The sequence below is a fragment of the Carcharhinus amblyrhynchos genome, chromosome 25 (genome assembly GCF_965287045.1).
Source record: "Carcharhinus amblyrhynchos chromosome 25, sCarAmb.v2.hapA, whole genome shotgun sequence".
Taxonomy (NCBI): Eukaryota; Metazoa; Chordata; class Chondrichthyes; order Carcharhiniformes; family Carcharhinidae; genus Carcharhinus; species Carcharhinus amblyrhynchos.
Window position 1 is genome coordinate 41,226,181 of NC_137348.1, and position 17,906 is coordinate 41,244,086.

A 17,906-nucleotide genomic window follows, 5' to 3' on the forward strand; every position below is an offset into this window, starting at 1 on the left:
GGGAGTAAGGGAGTGAGTTACTCATCAAAAGATTTCCAGTCTCTGACCTGCTCTTGTAGCCACGGTATTTAAGTGGCTAGTTCAGTTCAGTTTCTGGTCGATGGTAGCACCCGTGATGTTAACAGTGGGGGATTTAGCAATATCAAGAAGAAATGGTTGAATTCTCTCTTTTTGATGATGGTGATTGTCTGGCTCTTGTGTGGCTTAATGATATTTGCATTTATCAGCCCAAGGCTGAATGTTATTCAGATCTTACTGAATTTGGACATGGACTGCTCTGTATTTGAGGAGTAACAAATGGTTCTGAACATTGTGCAATCTTCAGCGAACGTCCCCATTTTTGGCCTTATGATGGCAGGAGGTTTATGAATGAAGCAGCTGAAGATGGTTGGGTCTAAGGCACGACCCTGTGGAACTCCTGCAGTGATGTCCTGGAGCCAAGATCCTCCAACCCACACAACCATCTTCCTTTGTGCCAAGTAACTCAAACCAGTAAAGAATTTTCCTCTTGATTTCCAATGACTTGAGTTTTCCCTGGGCTCCTTCATAGAATCATAGAAATCCTACAGTGCAGAAGGAGGCCATTCGACCCATCAAACAATCCCACCCCAGGCCCTATCCCCACAATCCCTCACATTTACCCCGCTAATCCCTCTAACCTACACATCCCGGGACACTAAGGGGCAATTTAGCATGGCCAATACACCTAACCTGCACATCTTTGAAGTGTGGGAGGAAACTGGAGCACCCGGAGGAAACCCACACAGACATGGGGAGAATGTGCAGACTCTGCACAATCTTTGTTGCTGATTGTGGCTATTACTGATTCTGGTGACTACTTAGCCCTGCTTATTATTACCGCTGATTCCAGTCAGCATTATGGATGGAGAGAGTGTGGAACCTTGGGGTGAAAACTAGCTCCTTCCTCAGGCCTCCACTTTGCCCAAACGTCTGCTCCAGGATTGGCCCTCTCCAGGACTGGCCCGCTCCAGGATTGGCCCTCTCCAGGATTGGCCCGCTCCAGGATTGGCCCTCTCCAGGACTGGCCCGCTCCAGGATTGGCCCTCTCCAGGACTGGCCCGCTCCAGGATTGGCCCTGCTCCAGGACTGGCCCGCTCCAGGACTGGCCCGCTCCAGGATTGGCCCGCTCCAGGATTGGCCCGCTCCAGGACTGGCCCGCTCCAGGATTGGCCCTGCTCCAGGACTGGCCCGCTCCAGGACTGGCCCGCTCCAGGACTGGCCCGCTCCAGGATTGGCCCTGCTCCAGGACTGGCCCGCTCCAGGACTGGCCTGCTCCAGGATTGGCCCGCTCCAGGATTGGCCCTCTCCAGGACTGGCCCTCTCCAGGACTGGCCCGCTCCAGGATTGGCCCTCTCCAGGACTGGCCCGCTCCAGGACACACACATCATAAATCCTTGTCCTAACGATGATTGGTTCCTGCATTGCCTCTTTGTCCACAGACACCTCGATTTGAATTTCCCATCTTTACCTTCAAATCCCTCCCTATCTCGTAAGACCATAAGAAATAGGGGAAAGAATAAACTATTTGACCTACTGAGCCCATTTCATCATTTAATAAGATCATTGCTGATCCAACTGTGGCCTTAACTCCAATTTCCTCCCTGCTTCCCGTAATCCTCGACTCTAAGTTGGCATAGGGGCTACAAAGGACCATGAGAATGTGTGGGGCATAGATTGGCAACAGGGTGGGAGCCATGAGAAATAAATGGGGCATGGAGAATTTGTTGGGTGGGGAGGGATTGTTTATTGTTTTATTCTTGTCATCATAACTGGGACACGGAGGCAGGTGGTTTAAATAGCACAGGAGCCCCTGGGGCTGCCTCTGTATTGTTTTCAGGGGCAATCCTGCCCCCCCCAGAATGAAAATCCAGAGACTTGGGGCATTTCTCCGAAGTCAGTTCCAGGGATCAATGTGAAGCCTGTGGAAAGGTCAATCATTTTGCTGCCCGTCAGCAGAATGAGCTGCTCTGAGCAATGCCATTGGAGGGACCCTGTACAGGTAGCACTACAAAAGGGTGACTGAATGTAGCCAATGTAGAGGTGGATGGCCCCGGATAGGTTCTCTTTTGGATTCAGCAACCAGCCACGTGTACCCATGGCCATTGGCTGCTCCGATGTAGATGCTAATGTCTTAACGTTAACGTCTTGGGTAACGAAACGTTCAGTGAACTTTAGAAATGCCCCACTCTCTGCAAAGCAGGAAATATGAAAAATTTCCCTCATGACAGTGATACGCCACCCGAAAATTTGTGGGACTTTTGAAATATCAATCGCATTCAAAGATAAAAGAATGAATGATGTGTCAAATCAGGAGAATCAGCGAATCGGTCTTTATGCAGCAACAGACAGTCATATACGCAATTCACACACAAACCAACAACATTCTTAAATTATATAGAATCCTTATAGTCCAGAAATAGGCCATTCAGCCCATCAAGCATGCACCTAAGGTCCACTCCCCCACCCTAACCCCACACATTCACTTTGGCTAATCTACCTAACCTACACATCTCTGGACACTAAGGGGTAATTTAGCATGGCCAATCCACTAACCCACACATCTTTGGACTGTGAGAGGAAATCAGAGCACTCAGGAAACCCATGCAGATACAGGGAGAACATGCAAACTGCATACAGACAATCACCCAAAGCCAGAATTGAACCTGGATCCTTGGCGCTGTGGGGCAGCAGTGCTAACCATTGTGCCACCATTGCTGCCCCTTATACTGATCGCTTCACTAGTATCTGCAAATTGGAATGTGTTATGTGCAAACAGTACTCAGACCTGAATGTGCCCCCCAGTCACACTTCAACAACAAATACCATTTCATATCAGAAGATAGATAGAGTAGGAATTTCAGTGTCTCCTTGATCTTGACATAGAGTCATAGAGGTATACAGCACAGAAAAAGGCCCTTTGGCTCATCACATCTGAGCCAATCAAAGATAAACCACCTAACTCTCTTAATCCCATTTTCCAACAATTGGCCCATAGCCTTGTATGTCTAAGTGCACATCGAAGTATTTCTTAAATGTTATGAGGGTCCCTGCCTCCACCACCCTTTCAGGCAGTGCGTTCTAGATTTCCACCATCCTTTGAGTGAAAAACATCTTTCTTCCATCCCCTCTAAACCTGCTACCCCCGGTCACTGAACCCTCCAACAAGGGGAAACGTTTGTTCCTGTTTACTCTCTGCCCCTCAGAACTTTATACATCTCCATCATGTCCCCACTCAGCCTCTGCTCCAAGGAAAACAACTTCAGTCTATCCAATCTCTCATCATAACTAAAACTCTCCAGTCCGGGTAACACCCTGTTAAATCTCCTCTGCTCCCTTTCCAGTGCCATTCCATCCCTCTTATAATCTGGATTCTAGAACTGTTCACAATATTCTAGCTGTGGCCTAACCAACATTTTATGACGTTCCAGCAGGATCTCCCTGCTCTAAAACTGTATGTCTCGGTTAATAAAAGCAAGTAGATCAAATGCATTAACCATTATTGAGAAAGTTTGGGTTGTACCTACCCCATGGGTCTTGACCAAACAAATTGACAAGAAATCCAAGAGTGAGGAGCAGATTGGAGTCTGTGTTGATATGTGGTCACCAAACAAACTACAACAGGAAAGACACTTGACATCAACAACTTAGAACATCATAGAGAAAAATGAATGGTGCTAAATATTTTGCTAATAGTTTAAACAGTTTATTTATTAGACACAAGTAAGGCTTACATTAACACTGCAATGAATTCACTGTGAAAATCCCCTAGTAACCACATTCCAGCACTTATTTAGGTCAGCGCACCTAACCAGCATGTCTTTCAGACTGTGGGAGGAAACCCACGCAGACACAGGGAGAATGTGCAAACTCCTCACAGACAGTGACCCAAGCTGGGAATCGAAACCAGGTCCCTGGCGCTATGAGGCAGCCGTGCTGCCCGACTCGATCTCAGTACAGGTCACTATCAAATTAAACATGTCTAAGAGGCGGGGTATCTTACAATGTTCACCACTCACATCAGACTTATCGATACAAGAGTCTCAACCCAGAAGCTGAGATATTTCTGCTGATGATTCAGGTTCCACTCCCAGGAGCTGAATATCTACTGAACATCAGTGATAACTTTCTCATCTACAGTCACACTGAAATCGAAACACGCCAACACGCGTGCCTGTAACGTCTTAGAGAAAATAACCTCACCTTGAACAAAGACAAATTCTTGTTCAATGAAAGCAAAACTGAATTCCTCAGTCACGTGTTCAGCAGCTGACCCAGGGAAAGGTGAAGCTACTGCAAACTCTGTGGATCCAACAAACATTCAGCCAATTGGAATCTACTCACGTTCCTCTCATGCTGCAGTTTCTCATTTTTGACTTTGCTTTGTTGTCTGACTCCCTTCACCATCTGACACAAGAGACCACCATGTGGGAATGGACTGAATCCCACAAACAGGCTGTAGATCAGATCAAACAATCGCTGTCAGCAAGTGGCACAAATGCCTACTTCGATCCTGAGAAAAGCACCCAGTTAATGCCTGTGGAAACGTGTCATTCACAAATGGAGAGAGAAGAACTCTTAACCACACTGGGTATCTCACAGTCTGCTCTTTACTGACACGGAAGTGAGTTTGAAGTGATTACTGAACTTGGATCTGGTGTTATGTAATGAGGCGGGTAGAATTAGGGACCTTGCGGTGAAGGATCCTCTTGGGGAGAGTGATCATTGTATGGTGGAGTTTCTGGTGCAGATGGAGGAGGAGAAAGTGGGTTCCCGGACATGCGTCCTTTGTTTGAACAGAGGGGAGTACGGTAGGATGAGAGAAGAATTGGCGAATGTGGACTGGGGAAGCGCGTTGGAAGGTAGGTCTGCTGAGGAGCAGTGGAGGACCTTTAAGGAGATCTTTCTTGGTGCTCAGCAGAAATTTATTCCGATGGTCAAAAAGGACCGTAGGAGGAGAGGTAATAAGCCGTGGATAACGAAGGAGGTGAAGGAATGTGTTAAATTAAAAGCGGAGGCGTTTAGAGTAGCTAAGAGTAGTGGGCGAGAAGAGGATTGGGAGAGGTTTAAATGTCAACAAAGATTGACAAAGAAGTTGATAAAGAAGGGTAGGAGAAACTATGAAGCTGGGCTAGCGCTTAATATAAAAAAGGATAGCAAGAGTTTTTATAAATATATAAAAAGGAAGAGGCTGGCTAGGGTGAACGTTGGACCCTTAGAGGATGAGAAGGGGGACCTAGTGGTAGGGGATGGGGAAATGGCTGAGGCCTTGAATAACTTCTTTGTTTCGGTCTTCACGGAGGAGGGTATGAATACTTTGAAAGGTGTTAGGGATGGAAAGGTGGTAGGACTGGAGGGTCTCAATGACATTATTGTTACTAGAGAGGCGGTGCTTGACAGACTGGAGGGACTGATTGTGGACAAGTCCCCAGGACCGGATGGAATGCATCGAGGGTTCTGAAAGAAATGGCGGAGGTGATAGTGGATGCCTTGGTGGTTATTTTCCAAACGTCGCTGGATTCCGGGGAAGTGCCGGATGATTGGAAAACGGCTAATGTTACGCTGTTGTTTCAGAAGGGTGCCAGGCAAAAGGCAGGGAATTATAGGCCGGTTAGTTTAATGTCTGTTGCAGGTAAAATGTTAGAATCCGTCATCAAGGAGGAAATAGCGAGGCATCTTGAGGGGAATTGCTTGATAGAGCAGACGCAGCACGGTTTCGTTAAGGGGAAGTCGTGTCTGACAAATTTACTGGAGTTCTATGAGGATGTGTCTCGGGCAGTGGATAGAGGAGAGCCGGTGGATATGGTCTTTCTTGATTTTCAGAAGGCGTTCAACAAGCTACCTCACAAGAGGTTATTGCAGAAGGTCAGGGGACATGGAGTTGGGGGTAGGGTGTTAGCGTGGATAGAGGATTGGTTGTCAAATAGGAGGCAGAGAGTGGGGGTCAATGGGTGTTATTTGGATTGGTGGATGGTGACTAGTGGAGTGCCCCAGGGCTCGGTGCTGGGGCCTCAGCTATTCACCATTTATATAGATGATCTGGAGGAGGGAACCGAGTGTGTGGTGTCGAAATTTGCTGATGACACCAAGATTGGTGGAACGGCAAATTGCGCGGAGGGTGTGGAGAGTCTACAGAAGGATCTAGATAGGTTGGGCGAATGGGCCAGGAACTGGCAAATGGAATTTAATGTTGGCAAGTGCGAGGTGGTCCACTTTGGTAGGAATAATGGTAGGAAGGATTCTTACTTACGTGGCGAAAAACTGCAGCAGGCGATGGTGCAGAGGGACCTGGGAGTCCTTGTGCATGTGTCGCAAAAACCCAGCCTGCAGGTGCAGCAGGTGGTCAGGAAGGCTAATAGGATGCTGGCCTTCATAGCGAGGGGGATTGAATATAAAAGTAGGGAGGTCTTGCTGCAGCTGTATAGGGCATTGGTGAGGCCGCATCTGGAGTACTGTGTGCAGTTTTGGGCGCCGTACTTACGCAAGGATATTTTGGCCTTGGAGGGAGTGCAGAGGAGGTTTACTAGGCTGATGCCAGAGTTGAAGGGGTTGAGCTATGAGGAGAGGCTGAATAAACTAGGCTTGTACTCGTTAGAGTTTAGAAGAATGAGGGGAGATCTCATTGAGACGTATAAGATGATGAATGGGATGGATAGGATAGAGGTGGAGAGACTCTTCCCACTCAAAAAGGACAGTAGGACTAGGGGGCACAGCCTCAAGATAAAGGGGGGTTTAGAACGGAGTTGAGGAGGAACTTCTTCACTCAAAGGGTGGTGAATCTCTGGAATTCTCTGCCCGTTGAAGTGGTGGAGGCTGCCTCGCTAAATATTTTTAAGACGCGGGTTGATGGGTTTTTGATAAGAGAGGGGATTAAGGGTTATGGGGAGAGGGCAGGAATGTGGAACTGAGCCACGACAGATCAGCCATGATCTTATTGAATGGCGGGGCAGGCTCGAAGGGCTAGATGGCCTACTCCTGCTCCTATTTCTTATGTTCTTATGTTCTTATGTTGTCAGCAGTAACTTGTTCATTATGAGCCAGAAACTTGAATAAACTGTTGGATCCTCAAACTGCAAGAGTATGAGTGTCGGCCAGGCAAGCTCAACAGGTTATCTATCTTTTATGCCATTATCCTTTGTCAAAGAACAATTCAGCACAGGATCAGGCCCTTCAACCCTCCAAACCTGCACTGATCATGTGTTCCTAACTAGACCATCTGTTTGTATTCCTCTATTCCCAGTCTGTTCATGTAGTTATCTAGATAAGTCTTAAATGATCCTAGTGTGTCTGCCTCAACCACCTTGCTTGGTACTGCATTCCAGGCCCCCACCACCCTCTGTGTAAAATCTATATTGAACCTTGCCCCAACTTACCTTGAACTTGTGACCCCTTGTGTTTGTCATTTCTGACCTGGGAAAAAGCTTCCAACTGTTCACCCTATCTATGCCCTTCATAATTTTATAAACTTCTATCAGGTCGTCCCGCAACCTCCATCTTTCCAGGGAGAACAACTCTAGTTTACTCAATCTCTCCTCATAGCTAATACCCTCCATACCAGGCAACATCCTGGTAAACGTCCTTTGCACTCTCTCCAAAGCCTCCACATCCTTCTGGTAGTGTGGTGACCAGAACTGGACGCACTATTCCAAATGTGGCCTCACCAACGTTCTGTATAACTGCAACATCACATGCCAACTTTTATACTCTATGCCCCGTCCAATAAAGGCAAGAATGCCATATGCCTTCTTCACCACCTTTTCCACCTGTGCTGCCACCTTTAAGGATCTGTGGACCTGCACACCCAGATCCCTCTGTGTCTCGATACTCCTGATTGTCGACACTCAGTCCCACTAAAGAGGAGACAGACGTACGGACTGGACACATTGGGAGGGATTCTCTGATCTGACTTGCCCCACCATTGCTGCCTGCGAGATCAGAGAATTTGGCGCTCAGCCCAAACTTCATTCACCGGGACTGGAGAATCCGAACCGCGGGCATGTTCAGAGAATTCCACTCTGTTTCTCTCTCCACAGATGCTGCCTGACCTGCTGAGATTTTTCAGCATTTTCTGTTTGTATTTCAGCCCTACCAGTTGTGAGGGAAAGATTATTGAGAAAATCTTGAATCTATTGTATGTGACTGAGTTCAATGTCTGCCTCACTAATTTAAACAAAAAGGAAGCAGTGGAAGAGATTAATGTTACAATAAAGATCCAAGTGTTATTGGTGAAGAGTTTTGTTTATGTTTATTGTTTATAAGACAGACCATCCCTTCTGGAAGTTTAAAATTCTTGGAAAATTGAAGGGAAAAGAAGATATATTTACCAGGAAGGAGGAAAAGGTAGAGCAAGGGATCCCACACTGGGTTCCACACAACCCAAGGTCAGGCTCTGGGGTGGGGGTGGACACTGAGAAGGGTGAGTGAAAATGGATGCATCCATTAAAAATGATAAAGCTTTCCAGAATTACAGAAATATTTTATTATAATAAACAGAGACATATAAGACACAGAAACATCTTTTTGTATGTTTGTACCTATTGTGCAATAATAGTCACTGTTTTGTGGTAAGATTCTTCAATGTAATAAGAATGTTTCTCAGTAGTTTTGGGGGGTTCTGTAGCTGGAAATGTTTGGGAAAGTCCGGGAAGGTGATCAACGTTCCAATAGAGGGAGTGAGAAAACAAACAGCAACATTCAAGCAGCACACTGCTACTGAACGTTTCTTACCGAGAACTTTATCCCTGCCTTAATCTCTGCAATTTCCTCTCTAAACCTCTGTCCCTTTAAGACACTCCTTAAAACCTGTGACTTTGTCCTTTGTTCTACGATGTCCTGGCATGGTTCAGGTTAAAGTTTTATTTGATTAGGTTCCCGAGGATGTTCTGCTACATTAAGCTATGTATAAATTGTAAGTTGTTACGATAATGCTGCTTTAGCGTTCTGGGCTGCTCTCACTGATTGAGGTTATTGTGGCTCCGATTAACACCATTGGTTGCAGCTCATAGAATCCCTATAGTGCAGGAGGCCATTCAGCCCATCGATTCTGCACCAATTCTCTGACAGAATGTCTCTGACCCAGGCCCTGTTCCTGTAACCCCACATATTTACCGTGGCCAATCCCTCTAACCTACACATCTTTGGACTGTGAAAGGAAACTGGAGGAAACCCATGCAGACACGTGGAGAATGTGCAAACTCCACACGGCCAGTGACCCAAGGGCGGAATGGAAATCTGGTCCCTGGAGCTGCGAGGCAGCAGTGCTAACCACTGCGCCAACGTGCTGCCTTACTGATGGCTTCTATCCACCTTCCTGCCAACAGGCTAATGCCAGCGGTGCCAGGGAACTGACCATCCAACGTCTCAACTTTATACGTGAGCTGTGCGAGAATGAGGAGCAGAGACTGTTGGAAGTGATCCATGATGAGGAAGAGCGGGTCCAACAGAGCATCCTGACCCAGAAAACCTTCTGGATGGAGTCTCAGCAGAAGTTAACTGACATTAAAAACTACCTGGTAGACAGACTGACCAAAATGGATGACAGTGCTCTTGTGGTAAGCAATAGTCCATTACTATCCTGTCTCATTTAAAATTACTTCTGTTGACTGAATAACTTAATTCTCTCTTTCTTTCTCTCTGCAGAAATGTCAGAAGGAAATATTTGAAAGGTACATCCTGTCAATTAAACAGAACAAACATCGACTACTGATATCAAACCCAGCAAAACCCATTGGAGCTTTACTGCAGTTTAGGATGTCAGTTAGACCAGAGTGTTAATGATGTGCCTCAGCTGAATCCCCAGCCTGACAATAGCAAGATACCGTGGATGTGGGAAATCATAAATAAAAAAAATGTTGCAAACACTGAGCAGATCAGGCAGTGGAGAGAGAAACAGAGTTAACGTTTCAGTTCAATCACTTTTTATTGCCACTGTTCTACCTGCTGGCCTGAACCACTGAGTATCTCCAGCATTTTCTTGCTATTATCCCTGCTCCACCTCTGATCATAACTGGATTGAATTTCATATTGAATTTAACCCTGTAGAGAACTCCAATGGAGCGATGAGAATTTCCATTCTGATTGGATCAGATTGTACATTGAGCGAGGTTATTGTCTGATTGTTGTCCCCACACCTCAAGGCTGAATCAGTACCAACTGTGTAGTGTCACTAAACACACACTTATCCATTCAAGCTTTACTCCTGCAGTTCACAATGTCATTTAGATCCCTCGTAAAAATATTGCACCGTAATCGCCTCCAGGGATCTCATTCTGTTTTCCATTCTCGAAGGAAGGGTGGTAAAGATAAAGCTGCCCTCTTCATTGTGGGAGTCCTGTTTGTGAAGTTCTGATCCTTTTGGATGTACAGGTCCAGGCGTTTCATCCTCAGGCCACACCTGCAAGGATAGCCATCAAGCGACTAAACTGTATCACTGAACTCATTGACCTGCCTCATGGCCCTGCCGTGATTTAGCAGCTCCAAGTTCACGCAAGTTCACTCTTTAATTTCACAATGACCTGTGAACATTATGAATGATCTGCATCTTACAGCCACCTCCCAGAATGTTATCAATCCTTCCACTTACTACAGCTTTCAACAAACATGTGGACCTTTCTTTGAACCTTTCACCTTCCCATCCCAGGCTGCACCTAGTTCATTATGACTGTGGTTTATTTTAACATTGGGCCATCCTTGATATTAGCTATTGAAGCCTCTTTACCATCAGTGTAAAGCCTCCATTCACCCCCAGGTTAAATCATGTAAGTTCCTCTCTAGGTGACAACATATTACTGGAGATTTATCCCATGATTCTGTTCAGATGGTCAAACAGCCTTTTTAGCCCCTGTCAAATGATTCTCATTGAACAGAAAGTTGGCAAGTCTCATGGAGATGAAGCTTTAAGTCCTGGAGATTTCAGGACAATGCTGGAGGGTTGATAGCTTTGCCCCCTAACTCTGCCCCCTCCACTTGCCCCAGCCCGGCCCCACCCTGAGAGATCTTTGTATCTGGGGTTCAGCAGTTTTCAGTCCTACAATAACAGGGAGATTTGAAGTTAAAGATGATTGTGGACACAAATTCACACACAATAGCTTCACATGACTGATGGAGCTGGGCCAGGGAGTGAAGTTTTCACATTTTATTAATACTGGGGGGGAAAGCCAATGTGTCCATTGGTGTTTTCTTCATTCGCTTATTGGTCCTGCAGCTGGTGTAAAAAGTTTCTCCTTATTTATTCTATAAAAATCCTTCATGTGTTTGAATATCTTTAGTAAATCTCCCCTATACTTGGAGAATAACTCCAGCTTCTCTGGTCTGTCCACACAACTGAAGTCCCTCCCTCTAATCTCCTCTCCAAAGCCTTGATATCCTTCCTAAATGTCGAATTGGACACAGCACTGCAGTCGTTCTGTGTGTGTTTCTGTTTTTATGATCTGAATGTAATTATTTTGTTCCAGGGCAGAGGAAGCAGAGGGCATTCTTGAGCCTGAAGACTCAAACAAGCTGAACTTCAACCCTGCCTGTGCTCACAGTCACCTCCTCAGTAACCTGTGGGCATCTGCAGCCATGATCTGTACTGCAGGTCAGTCATTACTGGCAGACGGTGACGGCTTCGTGTAATCCAAGGCTTTGCTGCCTGCGACCTCTCTCGCATCAAGTCCCATTACCCTATCAACCTGTGCTGACTAATCCACATTGCTCGACTGGAAGACAATGCCTCTATTTTAAAATTCTGTAGTTAAATATCCCCATAGATTCACCACTCCCTATATCTGTCATCTCCTCCAGCCCCACCACCCTCCGTGATAATAGCATTCATCTAATTCTGGCCTCCTGACAATCGATGCTTTTAACTGCTCCCCCATTAGTCTCCGAGATCTGGAGTTCCTTCCCCTCACTCCCACCCTCCCTCATTTACCCCACCCCACACACACACACACACACACACACACACACTCTTTCCTCCTTCCTCAACACATTGACTAGGCTTTTGTCCATCTGCCCCAGTATCACCATGTTTTATTGGATTGAAGGTGCTGACAAATAAGTACCTGGTTGTTGGAAATCACTGGTGAATCCAATGAGGAGCTCAGGAGATACATCTTTCTCGAGAGAGTGGATAGAATGTGGAATTGGTAACCATAGGCAGACTTGCCTGATGCTAATTGCTGTCAGTAACCACTGCTGGAGTTCACGTGCTGAGTGAGGGAAAAAAGGGGATTATGTTTAATGTGAGGCTCCCTGCAGTTAAATTGTTGTCACGTAGCTGCAGCGACAACACACACTTGGGTCAGTACTGGATTGTGAGCAAGGTTCAGCAACCCCTACAAGAAACCTATACAGACTATCCTCTGACAATCTTGTGAAATATCTGTGTTGCTCACTGAGCCGCCATCCTCTCGATACTTTCTTACTAATATTTAATTGAAGGAAATTTCTGCTCTACTGGATGTTGGACAAACAGTGTTTCCGTCCAGAGACAGTGGAGGGGTTTGAGTGAGGCAGCAGTGAGGTCGAGCTGGGTCTTGTCAATGAAATCTGACACTGTGGGCAAGACCAGAAGATGTAGGAGCTGAAGCAGGCCACTCGGCCCATCGAGTCTACCCTGCCACTGAATGAGATCATGATGGATCTGATATAATCCTCAACTCTGCTTTCCCACCTTCTCCCCACAACCCTTGATTCCCTTACTGATTAAATATCTGTCTATCTCAGCCTTGAACGTACTTAACAACCCAGTGTCTATAGCTTTCTGCAGTAAATAATTCCACAGATTCACAACCCTCTGAGAGAAGAAATTCCTCCTCATCTCTGTCTTAAGTGGGCAACCCCTTACTCTGAGGTTGTGCCCTCTGGTCCTAGATTCTCCCACAAGAGCAAACAATCTGTGTCTATCCTCTCAAGCCCCCTGAAAATCCCATATGTCTCAGGAAGGTCACCTCTCATTCCTCTAAACTCCAATAAGTGCAAGCCCAACCTACTCAACCTCTCCTCATAAGAAAATCCCTCCATACCAGGGATCAACCAAGTAATCCTTCTCCGGACTGCCTCTGTCAGAATATCTTCCTTATATAAGGGGACCAAAACTGTTCACAGTATTCCAGGATGGTTTAACTAGTGCCTCATATAGTTTTAGCAAGACTTCCTTATTTTTATACACATTCCCTTGGAAATAAAGGCCAGTATTCCATTTGCCTTCCCTGTGACCTGCTGAACTTGCATGCTAGCTTTTTGTGACTTAAGCACGAGGACCCCAAATTCCTCTGTGCTGCAGCTTTCTGCAGTCTTTCTCCATTTAAATAAGATTCAGCTCCTTTATTCTTCCTACCATAACACATAACTTTACATTTTACTACATTACATTCCACCTGCTCCCCCTTTATCTATCCTGCTGATTACTACCTTGAAGAATTCTAATAGATTTGTCAGGCGTGATTTCCCCTTCATGAAGCCAGACTGATTTATATTATGCTTTTCTAAATTCTCTGTTATTACATCCTTTATAAAGGATTCTAACATTTTCCCTCTGTCAGAATTGATTCATGAACTATTTTCATAAACGTCTGCCTTTGCTGATCAACTATCTTTCCTGCTAAACTCCTTTCCCAGTCCATTCCAGCCAACTCTGCCCTCATTCCTTTAGAATTACTCTTATTTAAGTGCAGCAAGGGTGTTTCTGACTCAAATTCTCAGAACGAATGCTGAATTCTATCATAGAATCATAGAACCCTACAGTGCAGAAAGAGGCCCTTCGGCCCATCGAGTCTGCACCGAACACAATCCCACCCAGGCCCTACCCCCATATCCCTACATATTATACCCACTAATCCCTCTAACCTCAGCTACCCTGGATGCTAAGAGGCAATTTCTTATCATGGCCAATCGACCTAACCCACACATCATTTGGACTGTGGGAGGAAACCGGAGCACCCGGAGGAAACCCATGCAGTCACGAGGAGAATGTGCAAACTCCACACAGACAGTGACCCGAGCTGGGAATTGAACCAGGACCCTGGAGCTGTGAAGCAGCAGTGCTAACCACTGTGCTACCATGCCGCCATGTTATGGTCACTGTTTCCTGGTGAATCTTTTGGGATTGTCAGTGAAATCTGTCTCATTGCATATTACCAGATCCAAAATAACCTGATCTCTGGTTGAATCCACAACATATTATCCTAGGAAACTGTCCTGAACACACTCTTATTCTTCCTCACGGTTACCTCTGCCAATCTGATTTTCCCAATCTACATGAAGATTAAAGTCAATAGTGATTGAAATATAGCCTTTTTTTAACATGCCCTCATTATCTCCTGATTTATTCCCCATCCTACAGTATTGCTACTGTTAGGAGGGGGTTGGGGTGATCGACAACTCCCACCAGCGTCTTCTTCCCTTATTCTTTCTTACCATCGTCCATTTGGATTCTACACCTTCCGATCCACGATCACGTCTTGCTACTTTTCCAACTCATACTAACAAACCCCAGCACCCTTTCTTTCCTATCTTTACATACCACTGAATATTTAATTTCCAGTTTTGATGATCTTGTAACGTCTATAAGATCATATCCATTAACCTCAATTTCTAATGTTAGCTCATTGAATTTGTGCCCAATACTATATGTGTGTAAGTGAAGAGCCCTTAATTCTACCTTCTAACCATTGTTTCCCTTTTTGACCCTGTTTGTTGTTTTTTTTTATATTTGTACAGTCTGTCTCTTCTTGACACATTCTGGGTGTCATTACCTAAAGAGCTGCCTTACAATGCTGTCCTATCCTTTTGCTTTTTAAGCCTCTCCTCCAGAACCATCCACCCCTCTGTTTAATTTAAAGCCCTCTCCATTTCCCTGGTTGTGTGGTTTGTAAGAACACTGGTCCCAGCACCGTTCAGATGTAGGACCTCCCAACAGCCTCCACTTTCCCTAGTCCTGAAGCCAGTGCCCCATGACTGAAACACACTTCTCCCATACGAGTCTTTGAGCCACCTATTCATCTCTCTAATTTTATGTACCCTGTGCCTATTTGCACGCTGCTCAGGTAATAATCCAGATATTATAACCTTGGAGGTTCTGTTGTTTCGTTTAATGCCTGGCTCCTCAAACTCTCTGTACAGAACCTTTTTTTGTAGTTGATACCTACATGAACCACGACAATAAGACTCTCTCCCTCCCACTGCAAGTTCCTGTTCGGCCCAGAGCAGATGTCCCGAACCCTGGCACCAGGAAGGCAGCATCGCCTTCTGGACTTCTGATCCCTGCTATAGAGAACAGTATCAACACCCCTCACTGTACTGTCCCTTATGACCTCTACCTTCTTATGCGCTCCCCCCATCTGAATGGCTTCCTGTACTATAGTGTGATGGTCAGTCAGCCAATCCACCCTCCGGCTCCCACTTTCATCCAAACCTGTTGGACAATTGCAGTGACAGACACTTCTGCCCTCTGGGTTCCCTTACCTGCCTCAGCTGCACTTGCACCCTCCTATCCCTTACCACTTTCCAAACTGGAAGATTCTATCCTAAAGGGTGTGACTGCCTTCTGAAACAAAGGGTCAAGGAAACTGTCCCTCACTGACCTGTCGCTGTGTCCGCAGCTCAATGACTCTGAGCTAAAGCTCCTCAGACTGTAGGCATTTACCCTGAATAACAGCTGTATCCATGAGCATCCCACAGCCGTGACACATCACCTATCCTGCCAGACTTATGATTTTTAACTAATTGTTTTGTTATTTCATTCATTTTTCTTCCTTTTGGATCTTAATTAATCTTTATCACAAACTGCAGGACCAATTTAAGCCTCTGTAATATAGACTCTGACCACTTACCAGATATTCACAAGATACCAACAGCTCAGCTCCTTCCCTGTAGAACAACCAATTCCTACTGCCCTCCTCACCAAACTCTGTCCAAGGTCACACTCAGTGCCGGTCACACACACTGTGTCTGGATTTATCTGTTCTAAAACACAGGGATTTGTTGAGCTCAGGTACAACAGAGACCAATTCAACCCAGTTTCCTGAATTCATTCTTTCAGCTAATGTTGGTAGGCAGTGTTTCTCTCCTGACTTAGGCCCCTGGATGAGACTTACACATCAAATAATATCCACAGTTAAACATTAAACACAAACACAACCACTATTAGATTTTTGGGTAGATACTTAAAAAGATATTTCAAATTTCTTTCTTCTCACCAAATGGTCCACACACTGATCTGAGACTTGGTCTCAGGGTGGGCCTGGGGCTGGGGCCTGGGGGTGGGCCTGGGATTGGGGTCTGGATTGAGGATTTTGTACCTCAAGTCTCTGCAGTGGGACTTGAACCCACAATTTTATTTTAGAAAGGAAAGAGTAACAAGTTAACCCATGCTACAAGCTTGTTTTTTCAAAAAGCCTTTCGACTGATACATGGATAAGATGGGTATAGAGGGATATGGGCCAAATGCGGGCAATTGGGATTGGTTGGTGGTAAAAATGGGGCAGCATGGACAAGTTGGGCCAAAGGGCCTGTTTCCACACTGTAAATCTCTGTGCTCTGTGACTCTAGTTTGTAAAGATTGTAATGGGCAAATCTCCTGTTTCAGATGCTGAAGACTTGCACATTGATGAGAAAACTCTGCACCCGTCGTTGATACTGTCTGAAAATAAAAAGAAACTGACCTTTGTCAAGAAGAAAGTCCACTCGTATCCGGACTGTCCTGAACGCTTTGAGCACTGGCCAAATGCCCTGACGCTGGAGTCTTTCCAGAGCGGGTGCCACACATGGAGAGTGGATGTGCGAAATAGCTGTGCCTATAAAGTAGGCCTGGCATACGGCTGCCTTCCCCGCAAAGGCTCCAGCCACGAGTCCCGATTTGGTTATAACTCATTCTCCTGGGTATTCTCTCGGTACGATGAAGAATATTCAATCGCCCATGATGGCCAGCTGAAGACCTTGGATCTGCTGAGGCGCCCAAAATCGATTGGTGTGCTGGTGGACTATGATGGAGGTGAAATCCTCTTCTATGACGCTGACACCTGTACGATAATACACAATTACAGAACAAAATTCACCTTTCCCATCCAGCCGGCATTAGCAGTGGCAGATGAGAGTATCGCGCTTGTCCACTAGCAGGCTGGTGCATGCACTGGATATCCCTGAGTTTGCATCTTGTTTGGGAATGTTGTCATACTCGGAGGAGATCCCAGTCTAATCGAAAAGCAGATTACTGCGGATGCTGGAAATCTGAAATAAGAGAAAATGCCGGAAATATTTAACAGGTCTGGCAACATCTGTGGAAGGAGAAACCGAGTTAGTGCTGCAGGTTGGTGACCCTTCATTGTCCTGATGAATGATCAGTCTGAAATGCTAACTCTGTTTCTCTCTCCACTGATGCTACCTGATTTGCTGAGTATTTCCAATGTTTTCTGTTTTTACCCCAGTCCAATTATTCAGGAACCAGCAGGTCCCAAAGCTGGGTTAAACAGGACATAAAAGCTTCTTTTGCTGAGAGGTCCACACAGGGATGCTTCACTCTTGCAGTTTGGGTTAAATCCTGTGTTTATTCCTGAATAAGATGTTGACATAACTGAAACATAGAAAGAATCAGTAACAGGGTCTTTCCTCTGGTTTCCTGCCCTTATTTTCCCTCCTGGATCATTGGTTTCTATCCTGGCCTAGATTTTAATCAAACTGACTAATTGGGATATGGGCAATACTGGCATGGCCATCTCTGGGTTGGTATCATGGGTGGGTCTTCTTATATCTCTGGTATTAATTTTATACAACAGTAGATAGTTAAGAGTCACCACGTTGGTATGGGAGTGGAATTACATGCGACCAGACCAGGTAAGGGAGGCAGATTTCCTTCCTGAAAGGATATTAGTGAATTATTGGGTTTTTATGACAATCCAACACCT

The 17,906-nt window shown here is 45.6% G+C and overlaps 1 protein-coding gene across 1 annotated transcript in view; it reads left to right on the plus strand.

The window, feature by feature from the left end:
- The window catches only part of LOC145358202 (B box and SPRY domain-containing protein-like), a 29,103-nt gene extending 11,874 nt beyond the window's left edge, over nt 1-17,229 (plus strand). Inside the window, exons 3-6 of the mRNA XM_080211988.1 lie at nt 9,339-9,569; nt 9,658-9,683; nt 11,472-11,596; nt 16,592-17,229. Coding sequence (XP_080068114.1) covers nt 9,339-9,569; nt 9,658-9,683; nt 11,472-11,596; nt 16,592-17,118 — 909 coding nt within the window. The 3' untranslated portion in view covers nt 17,119-17,229. The remainder of the gene's footprint in view (nt 1-9,338; nt 9,570-9,657; nt 9,684-11,471; nt 11,597-16,591) is intronic.
- Nucleotides 17,230-17,906: the final 677 nt, after the last annotated feature.